General features: G+C 37.1%; 1 protein-coding gene across 6 annotated transcripts in view; it reads right to left on the reverse strand.

The window, feature by feature from the left end:
- TBC1D5 (TBC1 domain family member 5) overlaps positions 1 to 14971 on the reverse strand; it is a 313509-nt gene that overhangs the window by 39406 nt on the left and 259132 nt on the right. For 4 of the 6 annotated variants that reach the window (XM_071561054.1, XM_071561057.1, XM_071561052.1 and 1 more), the window contains 3 exons: positions 11926 to 12194; positions 7054 to 7101; positions 1911 to 2074 (listed from right to left, as the gene is read on the reverse strand). In XM_071561054.1, coding sequence (XP_071417155.1) covers positions 1911 to 2074; positions 7054 to 7101; positions 11926 to 12194 — 481 coding nt within the window. The remainder of the gene's footprint in view (positions 1 to 1910; positions 2075 to 7053; positions 7102 to 11925; positions 12195 to 14971) is intronic. The other 2 variants (XM_071561058.1, XM_071561056.1) reach the window with 1 other exon arrangement.

Raw genomic sequence — 14971 nt, forward strand, 5'->3', positions numbered from 1 at the left:
CAGTTTGATAAATAAAACAAAGGTGTGAATCCATTATGTTTTCAAGTATTCTGCCTCCAAAACAGCTGTAAATGAAGCTGTAAGCCTGGAGAGTTCTGATTCAACTATTTTGGGACTTCAGGAAGAACACTTTGGGGTTTTCTACTCTACACGGAAAACAAGGTATGAAATTTACAGGAAAACAAAAACCAAACATTGTCTTGAGCAAAAGAGAACAGATGTAAATAAACCTTTTCCTCTTGGATCTGCTACAAATTCCATTTTCCTATAATACAGGTCAGTCAAAAACTGAACACAAGGAAATAGATTTTGGTAGCCTAAAAACCTTTCCTAGCTGTTTAATCATAAAATACTACGATATAAATTACATATCACAGTGCAAAGAATTCTTTTGAAAATTCATGCCCTGCTTTGTTTATCATGATTACCAATACACTGAAAATTATCATAAGGACAACAAATCTGTTCCAATGAATATATTTTTGTCTCAAGTTCTTGATGAAAACATTCATATAATATTCCAATATTTGCAAATTATTTACCCGATAAACATGTTAATCGTTAATGGATTTTAATTGAGTATGGATATTGTAATGGCAAATTTTCCTGTCTCCTGTCAGAGAACCGAGAAACTATTCTAAAACTCTAATGGTGCAAAACCCTCAAGTTCTGGCCTGGATAAGAGTTGAAAACAAAAACTGAATATAGATCTTGCTAACTCACTTAAGAAGAAAATTTCAATACTGGTGTATTTACTTTTTTCAACTTATGAGGACAAGCAGAGACATAATTAGTTGTTGTTTTAGCTTTAAATTAAATTCAGTATGTTTTAAATGGTCACAAACCAAAATTACAGCTTTGTGCTGACTAACCACAAAACACAGCTTGTCTTTAGACAACATTAAGGAATTTGGAACAAGAATTAAATATTCTCATTCAGTGAACAAAAACTGAACAAAGTTGCCCAAACTTGTGCATTTTGTTAGAATATTTTGAATATTCAATTGAAGACATGATGTGACTATGAATAAAGATTCTGCTGTTTAAAGTAAAAAAATGACTAGATATTCAGGTTAAATTTCTCTGTAATATTTAGCTCTGAACACCTGAAGAACGCTGTAACATAGAAACTTGGCTATTGCAATTCCTGTTTAATGAAATCAATAGGAAGTTCCATGAGCATACATTTATGAAAAAGGAATGGGGAAAACTACTTGCCTTCGCTTTAAAAAAATACAGCTTGTTACAACTACTACATAACTGTTTTCTAATCAGCAGAGAGATAATGGGGAATGTGTATATAGAATAAACAGGAATCCTCATGTTCCATGGCATACAATGTTTATCAAAGTAGTGCTCCTAAAATATCTTTCCTAGGATGAGAACTGTTTTGGCACAAACCCATAATAAGAGCTGATTTTCTTGGATGAGAACAACCTGTTTAAATACTAGCTTCTTGTGACCAAATGGAAGGTCAGAGCTGTGCAAGAAATAGAACTGTGACTGCAGACTACAGAAGCTACAGACACTGGGAAACCTCTGATGTATTTAGGAATTTCAGGGACAACAGATGGACATGTTTGGATCTGCTAAGCATTCGTGCTTCCTACTGAACAGTTTATTAACTTCAGGACTACAGTAGAGGTCTAAGAAAGCAAATTTACAGAATTTCCCTCCTTCTCAGAGGCAACAGGCACTTTCACAGTTTCTTTTCAGGTAGGATTATGGGATGGAAGCCATAATGGAGATGTCACTCAAGAGAAACAGTTAAAATAGCTTATTTCTGCTTTGGCCTTTAATGTGTGCTTAGGGAAACAGTTCCAAGTGCTCAATGAATGGGAGAAATGAGTGTCTCTAACAAGTAATGCAGTGTGACATTAAAATAGCTTAAAAAAGTTAAAAGAACCCACCGACTCTTTTCTGCTCATGGTTTTGCTTTGTGAACGGGAGCGGGAGATGGTACTGAAAAAGGAATCCTTTTTGGATGCAGACAAAGGTGGAGATCCTGTAAATTCACGTCCTCCAGACAAGCTCTCTATGCTTGGAGATGAACTAATGTTTTTTGAACTTTGGCCTGTAAAGCAAGTATAAAATAACAAAAAGAGTTAATCAGTGGGCAGTTTCCTTTCCCTGTAAAAATGTGCTTGTCTTAATTGACATTCACCAAGATTCACAGATAACATAGAATGAAATGTTAAGTGTGTCAGCATGCACTGAGAGACAGAAGGACTGTTCTCACATGGAACTTAATTTTCGTATGAGAGAAGAATAAAAAATTTTAGTGCGTATATATAGATATATATACAAACACACATTATATAGCGCATATATATATATATATATATATATATATATATATATACACGCTGCACTATGTATATATAAAAATGTAATTTCAGTATATATACCCTATTATATCCACAGACCACGGACCTTCCTGCCCTGTGAGGCATGATGAGCAAAGTACCATCTCATATTAAAAAAAAGTCTGATCTCATCAACACTACAATGGAAGTACTTTTTTCTCCCAACAAATAAACCCTAAAACTTGGCAAAGAAGGCTAAGAACAAGAACTTCAGATTCCAAGAAAGGGCTGGACACCGAAGATCTAGATGACAATATTTAGAACTACAATAGGAAAAAGTAAGTTAAGTTTGGGAAAGAATATAAGTTCTCATGCTTCAAATTTTAAGGCCACCTCCACCTAGCAGATATTCTGATGAAGTCTACTCAATAGTTACTTGTTATTGTTTCATGGAGCTTTTTAAAAGAATCTGGCATTGTTCACTGGCATAGCAATGACATCTGAGTAGAAGCCTGGGGTGGTTCACCATGACAATCTATGCAGTCAGGCAGTCTTTGAGGAGGACCATTTATTCCAGTTGAGGCTCACAAAGTAAGTTTAAATATTTAAATTAAAGTTTTGTTTCTGTTAGAACAAAAAAACCCCCAGTATGTCAGTTTTCATTAACTTTCATTAAGAAAATTTTGCTTTAGGATGTGTGCTAGTTTTAAAATACCTTTCTATCATGTGTATGATGAAGTCAAGCCAGAGTGATTCAATGAAATTCTAGAGTTTTCCATTCTGGAAAAAAGTTAAGTACCACATAAAGCTATTGCTCAGGAATGCTTGCTGTTTCCTGTTTAACAGGTATTCTGATGAGTCTGTTTATGTTCTCCCTTTTTCCTTTGTTTTTTTTTCTGTGTTTTCATGCTGCCATCTAAAGCATCAAGCACGATCCTCTGCAATTAAATCATTCATAGTTTCTTAAGAGAATAAACACAGATTTATTTGAAATAAGCTCTTTGAAAAAGACTGTTAAATGCGAAGAGATTGAACTAGCAAAGAATAAAACACATATCACATGTGAATAAATGGACAAAACCCAAGAAAGTATCTAGGTATAATATTCTCAACATTTGCTAGAAGAAACTGCTTCCCACCTTTGCCTTCAGTCTTTGTTGCCTTATTCTGATCACCTCTCCCATGATGCTCCTGCATATTTTGTCCTGCGCTTCTCCTGCTTCTGTGGACTTTCCTGTCTGCCTCCTCTTCTTCAGACCCCTCCAATTGCCTCTTCTTCTGCAACTTCCTTAGTCTAACTTTTTTCTTTATATATTCTTTACTTCCCACCAACTTCATTCAACTGCATTTTTCTGTTTCTTCCCAGCTCTCCTCCAGTCACTTACTGCCTACCACTTAGTCTGAACAGCTTCCTTCAAAGTGCAGGAGATGGAAGCTGTTGTAGATCTCACATAACTTTTGCCTTCACATTTTAAAAAGAAATGGAACAGGCATTAATCATGTATTTTGTAACTAATCCTACAGATGGAAAAGGAGAAAACACTGCACTACAAACAGCAGAAATAATTCAGTGACAAGGATGTTTTTAGAAGATTTCTAATTTTAGGATAAAATCATGTCACTTGGCAACACAACTATCCTTACAGTAGCCTTTATGTAAGAAGGAGACTTTTTATGCATTTCATAGTGGTAATTTATAATGGAAGTGTGGTTCTGCAGTAGGTAAACTAAAAATAGTTTTGGAACAGATGGAATCACGTATTTTAGCAAATAAAGCATTTATAAAAGCAATTCACACAGCTAAGTCAGAGCAGCCAATAAAAATGCTAAACATAAAAAAAAATCCATTTGGTGTAGAGAGCAAAGTTCAGTGAAAAATAGTTATCATGTATAGACCACACTAAATAGTCTCTCTTACCCAATCTAGTAAAAAGAGGGTATCTTCCACATGGGATCAAGATTAAAAAAACAATAACAGTTAAAAATGAGCAATGCGTGTTTTTCACATACTCTTCACTTCATGACCTGCAGTTGACCCACTCTACTTGCAAATAGGCATATTATGTGATAAAAATCTCACTGACAATATTGAGAGAAGGATGCTTCAAATATATTTGAGGAATCCAGGCACATGAAATAATAAATCTTGGTAAAACAATGGAAAAATTATCTGTAAAGATTTTTTCTTCTGTATTGTCTTTCAGCCATAAGGAAAAAAAAAGTCCAAAACACAATAGGAAATTGTAAACACCGAGAATTGTCCTCATGGCCACTGCAAACAGCTACATGTCAAAAGATGGACCACAGTTTAGAGGAACAAAATATGCAATTGCTTGCATAAAAAACCAAGATTTTGTGTATGGCACAATAAAACTGTCCTAAAAGGGAATTTGCTCAAATAACACCAAGAGCTTTGAACAATCTGGTTTCATGGCCTAGAAAGTATATAATGAATATGAAAAATAAGAGCAATACAAGATACAGTGACACTAAGTAGAGATACAGTAAACCATAAGTGATAAAAGTCCTGTACCTCTATGTTTTATACACAAGTAAGAAGAAAGGTTAGGATGCACCTGGTTCTTCTGCATGAATAAGAAAATATGGGAAAATTATCATTAGGAAGCACTAATTTTTTATTCTGAATCCAACTCTGTGAACAGCAGTTATGAATAATTACAGTGTGTTGCAAGTTGTAAAGCAGAATTCTTGGATTGTAATAGGCTTTTCTAATTTCTAGAGGAGTCACCATTTTTACAACTGTAAATAAGAAAGCTGAAAGAGAAGTCAGACTAATCATAAGTGTTTTCCTTAAAAAAAAAATCAATGATTTTCCCACGACAGAAGTTTAACAAATCACAGAATATTCTGAGTTGGAAGGGACCCATAGGAATCAAGTCCAGCTTTTAAGTGAAGCTGCTGTAAGAACACTTAACTGAGTCACCATGTTGCTTCTGAAGTCTTTCAGATGTATTTTGTGTGCACTGATTTCTGAGGCATTAACAATCCTCATATAACTTTGGAAATAACACTGTAGCACCAACGCAGAGATTCCAGGATCTTGGGAGAATGACACAACTGCCATTTTTGTCTTCTCCGTTGTGTGTCTTAGTGATTATACATCTTTCTTAATAAGCAGCATGATACATTCTCCTCACTCAACAGCCTCACAAGAAGGTAATTTGACAGAGTTTCTAATTTTGGCTTATTCCTCAAAAAATCCCCCAAACAAATAAAAAACTAGAAGTCTTATCCTCCATGTATATCAAAATGCATGATAAAATGCAATAAACTACACTTAATAATTAAACTACTTCATCTCCATCTCTAGCAGCTTAATCAGCAACCTGAGAACATCACTGAATCAAAACTCATTTTCATCCGGTCATTCTGTCAATCTCAGACAAAGACATTATGCCTCCTTGAAAGAACATTAGAGAACTCTAATCTCAGGACATCTATGAGCATATAGCATGTCCTAATGCCTATATAAAACAGGCTGAAGAAACTCCATAAGCATGGAAGTCAAATACATGCTTATGAAACACACAGAACAAATATCTAAGGATCCCTGACATATGCAGTAGTCAGAATACATTGCTGTGTAGGAGGTCTCAAAAATATATATATGCTCACTAAAATGCATAAATAGTTCACAGTAATGATGCACAGGATTTCATTCACTAAAAATATATCAATTTCTGAGGCAAAAAGGAACAACATCACCTCCATGTGCTGACTTCTAAGTGGCTCACTACTTGCCAGTTCCTAACAATGCTGGGGATAATCCCAGGGTTACAAATGCTCTGCTTGAAAACCATTTGGAAAACTACAGTGGGAGTGGGAAAAGGGACAGACCAGTTGGTATTGCAGTGCAGAGGCTGGAGACATGTGATGTCTTGAAAAGAAGAAGAAAAATTCAAATGTAATGTGATCAATAATAAGGGCTTATAATACAGTAAAATGTGATGATGACAGGATAGAAGAAGATTTACAATGAAAGCTAAGCGAATGTCAGGCCTTGAGTAAGTTATGGGGAGAACCATGAACTTTGAAAGTCCGTACTAAACTGTATGAAAAATTCAAAGCTGATGCAAAAAAAAGCATACAAAACTGATGACTTGTCGTGTTTGGTCCCTACAGAGGAAAAGAATAGCTTTCATAGTTATATGGAGAACAAGGACAAAGACACCAAGAAGAACAGAAGTATGGCTCCATATATAATTCAAAACCATTCAGATCTGCTCATCTATTACTCTATTTGCCATAGTCAGGATGTAGGGTATTAAAATTTGCAAAAAGAATGAGCTTGATAAAAAACTTTTCAGATAAATTAGTTTCCCTTTTCCTCCTACAGTGAGACTGAACATCACTTTTAAAATTCATTCAAACCATCTCATCACACAAATCCATATGCCTTTTATTTCAGCCAAGGCAGGTAAGCTCCTCCTTAGTCAAGTGCATTAAAGTAGGTGCTTGACTCAAAATACCCACCTCAAACATAACAAGAGGGAAGTAATGCAGCTAAAAGGGACGCTGATGGTGGAATCGCCCCCCATGCCAGAGAGTGAAATGGGCTACAAAGTGCAGGCACACACAGACTTTTAACGCAGACGGATGCTGGCGCGCGGCGGATGCATGCGCAGGGACGCACACACGGACACACAGACACACAGACGGGAGGAGCGAGCGCAGCCGCGGCTCTCTGCGACACAACAGCGCCGCCCGGCGGCCCCGCGGGCCGTACCTGGGAGCGCCGGCGGCAGCTGCTGCGCCGGGCCGGGCGCCGCCTCTCCTGCGAACAAACACACAGCACACAGTTAGTGTGCCCGCCTCGCCTGCGAACACACAGCACACAGCATTTAGTGTGTGCCCGCCGCTGCAGCGCCGCCAGGGCACAGCCGCAACTGGGCGCGTTCGGCCGGAGCGGAGCACCCTGCTTGGAGCAGAAAGGACATCGTGAGAGAGCGGTGTAGGGCCGGGCAAAGGGAGACAGGAAGGTTTGATAACCAGTGCGTCATAGCTGGCAACCCCCCAGTGCGTTTAAGAGACTGATTTAGATCAATATCTGAACCTAACCAAACAATCAAAACCGTTTTGATGCTGGTATTTCAGCACTGACAGTGTCGTTCTACTATTTGGGAGCATCACAGAATGGCTGAGGTTGGAAGGGACTGCTGGAGGTTACCTCGTCCAAGCTCCCTGCTCAAGCCAGGTCACGCCAGAGCACATTACCCAGGATTGTGTCCAGATGGCTTTTGAATATCCCCAGTGAGGGAGACTCCACAAGTTCTTTGGGCAATCTGTTCCAGAGTTTTGTCACCCTCACAGTAAAGTTCTTGTGTTTGGATGGAACTTCCCGTGCATCAGTTTCTGCTCATTGCTTCTTCTCCTATTACTTGGCAGCACTAAGAGCGTGCCTGGCTTCGTCCTCTTGACACCCTCCCTTCAGATACTTACAGACATTCATAAGGTCCCCCTATCTTCTCCAGACTAAACAGTTTCAGCTTCCTCAGCCTTTCCCCATAAGGGAGGTGCTCCAATCCCCCAATCTTTGTAGCCCTCCACTGGACTTGTTCCATGAGCTCCATGTCTCTCTGGTACTGAGGAGCCCTGAACTTGTATTCTGACTGCCAACAAAATTTCATAGTTGCCTAAGAATATTTGTATGTTTTTTAAAAAGGAAACCCCCCCAGCATTTGTCATTCCTTTAATTGTTACTCAGTTCTGCTATTAGTAAGGACAATTTCTTTACCCTTCTTAAAATGCGTACTCATTTTCTAGAGAAAAACAGGGAGGTAATTTGTTTAAGGCATATTTGGTAACTGCGGAAATTCTGTTCAGTTACAACAAACACCACAGTAGTATGAACTCATAAAAACAAACAGTAGCCTGGAATCTCTTTAAATAGCTGATCACGGCTTTGGCACAACTTCATCTTCAAACTGGTCCTCTAACGTGTCCTTGTGATAAAGCTGGATTCAAAAAATCAAAAGCATTTTGGGTTTCATCATGAAAGGACCTAGAAGAAAAACTGTATCTGGCACTATCAGTGAAGAAGTAAAAGAGAAAGGCTTTTTTTTTTTCCTGGCAATACATTGCCATTTGGTAAATCAAACAGTATCCAGCTTCTGAGTGATCAAACATCCAGTGGAACACAAAGGGCAATAATTCTGGTGTTTTTTCTGTATTTATCAATATTTTTGTCTTTAAAAAACCAAACTCAACTGACATTTCATTTTGAATTTAGGAGTTGAACTGAACTTTCGTGCCAATGAATTACTTCACTGTGCAGGATCAAGAGAATATTTTAATTCCTTTTCTGTTAGCAGCCTACCTTGCATAAGTAATCAGTAATGATACCTGATCTTCTTCTGTGCTGAGGACAGGTTGAATGGGATTAATACATTATTAGGAGGAACTGAATTTCCAATTAGGTGTCTGGATACTTCGTTTAACTGTGATTTGTAATGTTGAAGACTCATCTAGAATTACAGGCTTGCAATTACCTTTTGGTTTGGTTTTTTTTCAGTCTGCTGTTTTTCCATTGACATTCTCTCAGTTATAGGCATTTTTTTCTTACATAATTTCAGCAGGTACCAAAACTTTGGAGTAAGAAATAAATACAACTGACTGTGTAAACCAACCATCCCTCACGTAGAGTACAGCAGCACGAATGATACCTGTCACTGCTGCTGGTTTGTGAGTGGTAATTCTGTCTAAATAGCGCTGTTAAAACTGAGATAGGATTATTTTGCCAGTCCTGCAAGATATTTTATTACCGAGCTCTTCTTCACACTTAAAAGGTAGATCAGCAATTAGTTTAATCTCTTCAGACTTATATCTCTCTACATATTAATTTACATTATCAGCACTCCTTGAGCATTCAAAACCTGAAAGGACCAGTATGAGCAAAAAAAGTATGAATTCTTTTATGCCTTGGTGCCCGTTAGATTTACAGCACTTCAGCCTGTTATACTGTCCAATGTGGCATCTGTGGGTATTAGATCAACTGGAAGTGCAAATATCTATCCATTTAAATCCTAAATCCATACCTCTCCCTACCTCAGCTAAATAACCAAGCTCCAAGATGTTGAGGAGAGCTGAAAACATAGTGAAGACCAAGAACATAAGACAATGAGTGACAGCTAGTTAGTAACTTGGGAGCCTTGTATTTCCAAGTGATGCCAAACAGACACTCAAAAGCTAGAGCAGAATTCAGTGTCGGAAAAAAAAAGCCAGTGCAGAAGCTTAAGAGGCATGTGAAAAGTCCAGCACAAACATAACTGGAATGAGAGCTTCTGACAGCATGGATATATTCTAAATTCCTAAAACTTAATGCATGGGATAGAAGTACCAGCCGCTTCTCATAGCTGTGGGGAGTGACCTCATTCACTGGAGATGCTGCACAGCTCTCTTTAGGTTGTGATACTGTCCTTCTCCATAGAACTGAAAAGACTTATTCTTGCCTTTAAGGTGTGATGGAAATGGTGCTGAGCTGTTTACAAAGGTATATGCATAATGCTTCAGAAGGCTTTTTAGCCTGTCTGCCACAGTGTCATTGCAAATAGATTTTTTTTCTTTGCTAAACTATTCCTACATTTAAACTTACTTCAGAGAGAATTCACTGGGCAGCCTCTAAAAGACTTTGTATTTCCTTTGTCATTTTGTGTGTCTCTTTATAAATTATGACATTGCAAACGCAGTTACTTTCCACAGTTTAAAATTTCTATCCAACTATAGGCAAAATACTTGTAACTATACAGGTCTGAAACAAAAAGCACAGCAAAAATAAGTAAAACAAAACTCACTGTCATCTCAACCTATTAAAAAAAAGTATATTGACATTTTGTTGCCCTTAAATTACTTCTGCAAGAGTTGTACCAAATATGGGTAGACAGAATATGGTGAGAGGAAGCTGCATGTACTGAAGTATTTCAGTATGTTTTATTTACTCTTACCATGAAAATGCTTTGTGCCCTACATCGTAAATTCTTAGTAACTTCACCAAATCTCCATATTCCTGTTGGTAGAGAAATATGTGTGCAGTTTGTACATGACAATGACCAAACATAACTACAATTTTTTATTCTGATTCTTGTATTGAAAGTGTCAGGTGTGTTTCCTAATGATGCAACATATTAATTGGCACATACAAGTATAAAAAGGGTCATCCCTGACCAGCCAGGTCAAGATTAAGCTACAATCGATTCCAACTATAGAAGGTGCTTCAAATGGTGTGCTTTTATGATATTAAGCAGGGAAAGAAAATAACCACGTGTGGACTACTTTTCAACTTGAAAGGGGAAAAAATAATAACGTGATACGGGAACAATGGAAAACTTTTTCAAAAAAGCAAACAAAAGGTCTCTCCAAAACCGTGTAAATAATTTTGGTCTATGCCTAACTTTACTTCTATTGTTGTGAACAGGATTCAAAGATTCACTGCACTTCAGTTTCACATCTACACTGTAAAACCCTTGCTGGAGCAATTTCTGAGATTGTTCTATGATTCTGAGAGAAGCTATGTATTTGGATGTTGCCAAACAGCTGTAGTGGCCCATACTGAAGTGCCTATACCTGTTTCAAGAGAAGGGCTGTACTTTTCATTTCGGCTCCCTCAGTGTCTGCTGGGGATGTGATGCATCATGAAAGGACTAACTTTGGACCATATGGGTGCCACAGGAAAGAGAAAGCACACCACCTCCATCTACAAAGTGTTATTTCCCTTCTCTTCCACTTTCAAATCTGGTGAAAAAAAATGGTGCAATCCTATATAATGGTTCAGGGCAACCAGCACCAGCCCTCAAACTCGTAACAATGACTTAGGATAAGTTGTTAAAAGCAGCAGATATTGTTGTGCTCTACATACTCATCGAAAGCACATCCTGTCATAGGCTGGCTGAAGATGTAAAGCAGCAACATACCTTGAGCATGGCAGAGTATAGGCAACAACAACCAAAGCTGAGCTTGTGAGTCTGTGGTTTGAATAAGCTGTCCTCAAAAAATACAGAAAGAAAGGCTCAAGAAGCACCATTTCCTGAATAAAGTGCAGAGTGTCATCACAAATTATTAAAAGACAAATTCATGTTATTGTTCAAGTAACTTCTTAAATAAGCTTCACACATTCTAAAGGGAGTAAGAATTTGTTTATGGAAATACTATGGAATTGACCTTACTTCCTTCACTTGTATTTAGCTAATATTGTTATGCATGGGATTTGTGCCAATAACCTGAAAAAACATAAAACATGCATGAAATTAGTCACACAGTTAAAAATAGGTTGCATTTAAAAAACAAAAAAAATAATTGGCTCATGTTTATGCTAACAATGTAGTTTGTTGGTATGTCTGATGCAGTTTCTGGTTAATATTTTTTTAAAGGTTTAAAACTTCTTATAGTATTTGTATGCTCCCGAGATAGCATTTAATTCTGTATTACATTGCAAACGTTCTGTTGTACTTGGCACAGGTATCCTGCCTAACAAAATATTTTTTTGGCTGTTTCCTCCAAATATGTACATGATGATATAAAAATCAATAAATATACTTTCTTCAGGCCTTAAGATGTACAATAAAACTTCCCTTTGACATGGCATTGCCACATGTTTCACCTTTACCTTTGCCCAGCTGAACTGGCATGCTTTCGGATTTCATCATCCTCTGCTGCTGTGACTGGTGGTGGTGCTGCTGCTGGTGGTGCTGCTGGTGCTGGGGGGCTTCTGCTGTACTCCTGATGGGCATTGAAGAGGGAGGAAAGCTGCTCCCACTGGCAGGATTGGCCACTGCCCCTCCTGAAACCATAGCTGGAGCAATGAGCTTTCGGCCAAAGTTCAGTAAGCTGTTGGAGACTTTGTTAATGTTCAGAGGGGCAGCCTTAGCACTGGCACTGAGAAAAGAAGAGAAGAAATCATCACATCAAGAAATCATCACAGAGCCATACATGTATCAGTCTCTAAAAATGGGAAGAAAAAATCCAAGATTTGAATGTTATGAAGAAGGTATTTTACAACAGTTGCACTGGAATACACAGAGAGACCACAGGGGCTGTGAGTTTTCCACAACCAGTAGTGGACAAATTTTTTTGGTCCTTTCTCCCTGAAAAATGCAAACCAACCCCAAAGAAAGCAAGTTTGCACCGATTTTCTTAATTTCCATTTTTAAATTAAAAGATACTGAGTGACAAAAATCAATCTAGGCTCTACAGAATAAAAAAAATTATAAAATTGATTTTTTGCACTTTTATTCGAAGACTGCTTTAATATTTACATCTGCTAGATTAAATTCTCTCAAATGTTTAAAATGACTCAAACCCAAACATTTCTTTCAGCAAGCTAAACTAACACTAGACTGAACTTTTAGGTTAGCAGAGCTAGATGTCTCTTGCTCTTAGTTTACCTTCTGCCCAGCCCAACCATTTCAACCCAAGCACTTTCTAACATAATCCTGATTTCTGAAGTGATTTTGCTGAACAACTGCATCAGGATATAATACATACACTGAATCATGATCCTTATCATTGTTACTTTTTATTTTTAACTACAGTGGCTATTTAATTCACTTCAGTTACATGGACCATTAAGAATGAAGAAATTGTCGAACCATTTAATCTGTCTAAACTAAAGAGGCAAAGAACCTTCTGATTCCCAATAGAAGTGTTCACATAACCCATGGATCAGCAAAGCCATTCCTTTTTGTTCATGCAATAATTTCCTGTTTGATGTAATTAATGCTTGAAATACCCTTCACAGAAATATATCAGAATCACAAAGACCTTTTCACTCTTGAGGTTTTATTTTGCTGATTTGTACTTCCATGATATAAATGTCTTTTAAAAATATGAAAAAATGTAATTAAAACCAATACAATCACTGTACTGCAGAAAAAAAATAGCTTTACAATGTTTTGGGAAAGTTTAACTAAAAATAAACTGCAAATGAATTAATATGGGTGACTTGTAACTTGTGCAGGCACCTGGAAAAGTAATTTTGATTTTCCTTTTCATATAATTTCTCCATTTGTCTCCAGAGATGGTTTTTTTAGAATACACAATACAAATGCGCACACACATATACAGCACATCCAGAAAATGACAACAGCTGAGTTGTTTGACTCAGAATAGATACTCAGAATAGACAGAATAGGAGAGATATCAGAATGAAGTATTTGAGCCTGCACACTTGCAAGATACAGCCGAAAGCTGTATGGGGCACTTCTGCCATATACTGGTGATGAAGAGAAGATGGTACATAGAATGTTTAAGGAGGGAACAGCAGTGCAGAGACTGGGGCCAGGTGTTGCTTCCCAGTTTCTGGAAGCTGAGAAGGAATGATTGCTGAATAATAATTAGAGAAGATTTCTGTGTCTCCCTATTTTATTGATTGCTGCCAGTATTTCCGTATTTATCTGAGAATGACTGACAAAGTAAGTACAAAGACAGCATCTCCAGAACAATAAAACACTCTTGAGGACAACCAAATGGCTTCAAAAGCAAACTGAACAGTTGTAAGAGACTGAAATGTTAAAGGTAATGACTCAAAAAAATAAGCCATTTTCAAAAGCAGATTGAAAATGAACAATAGTGAGGTGCTACCTCTCTGAAGAAATTACATTAAACTGAGACAAAGTTCAGGAAAGTAAGAAGACTGTTTATTTCTTACATTTAAATGTCTGATATACTAATGCAAAGGATGATTACAGCCATTAAACATGGATCAATGTCTACATTTTAGCCATCTAAATGTACCAGCCATGTACAACAATTACAAGAAAAATACTGATTGATTATATTGTAGAGTTATCAGCAGATGCATTAAAAAGTAAGGCATCAGTTTAAAAATATGAGTATCAAGGAGACGTGAATTCCATCTATGAAGCAAACAATTTTGTCTCATCACAATAAGCATCATTGACCTTGACTGTGAATGGTGTATTTTTAAACTAGCAGTAGGAAGATGATTCAATCTCTGCAGTTTTCTGCTAAGATAGAAATGTTTTGTTTTAAGGAACCTTATTCAAAGGCATTTCTTTTTTCAGTAAGTAATCATTATGAGTGATAAGCGACAAATACATGAATATGACCAATGAAAAAGTTTTATATATGATAAAATAAGCAATACATATTCGAGATTTGCCAAGATATTTTAAACATGTCATTGAGCCTGTGGAATTGAAGATGAAAAACACCTGGTAGTTGATTTAATCCATCTCTGCTCACTGCAGAAACACTTCCTAATTTTGTGTCTTCCAATTCTCTCTTTAGTCCAATCTTAAACAGATTTACCACATTTGACCTACTCTAAATGTTGCCATTTTGAAATAAATTTATCCCAGCTATTCTGTCTGAACTATTCTAAACAACCCTGAGATTAGCTCAGTTGGCTAAAGTATGGTGCTAATAAACACCAAGGTCACAGTTTTGATCCCTGTAGTGGCCAATCACTTAAGAGTTGGAATTGATGGTCCTTTCGGTGGGTCCCTTCCAACTCAGAATATTCAATTCTGGCTTATCAACAACTTCTCATCTCCTTTGGTGTGTATTCCATGTGTATGTGTACAATTAATTTGTATTTCTACATAGATGCAACCAACATCTTTTAATTAGCCTTTAGGTTTCCAACAGGTGTCATTCTTGTTTGGGCTTTATTATTTACTTATATTTTCAAA

This window comes from Pithys albifrons, chromosome 7 (assembly GCF_047495875.1).
Source record: "Pithys albifrons albifrons isolate INPA30051 chromosome 7, PitAlb_v1, whole genome shotgun sequence".
In the NCBI taxonomy this organism is placed as follows: domain Eukaryota; kingdom Metazoa; phylum Chordata; class Aves; order Passeriformes; family Thamnophilidae; genus Pithys; species Pithys albifrons.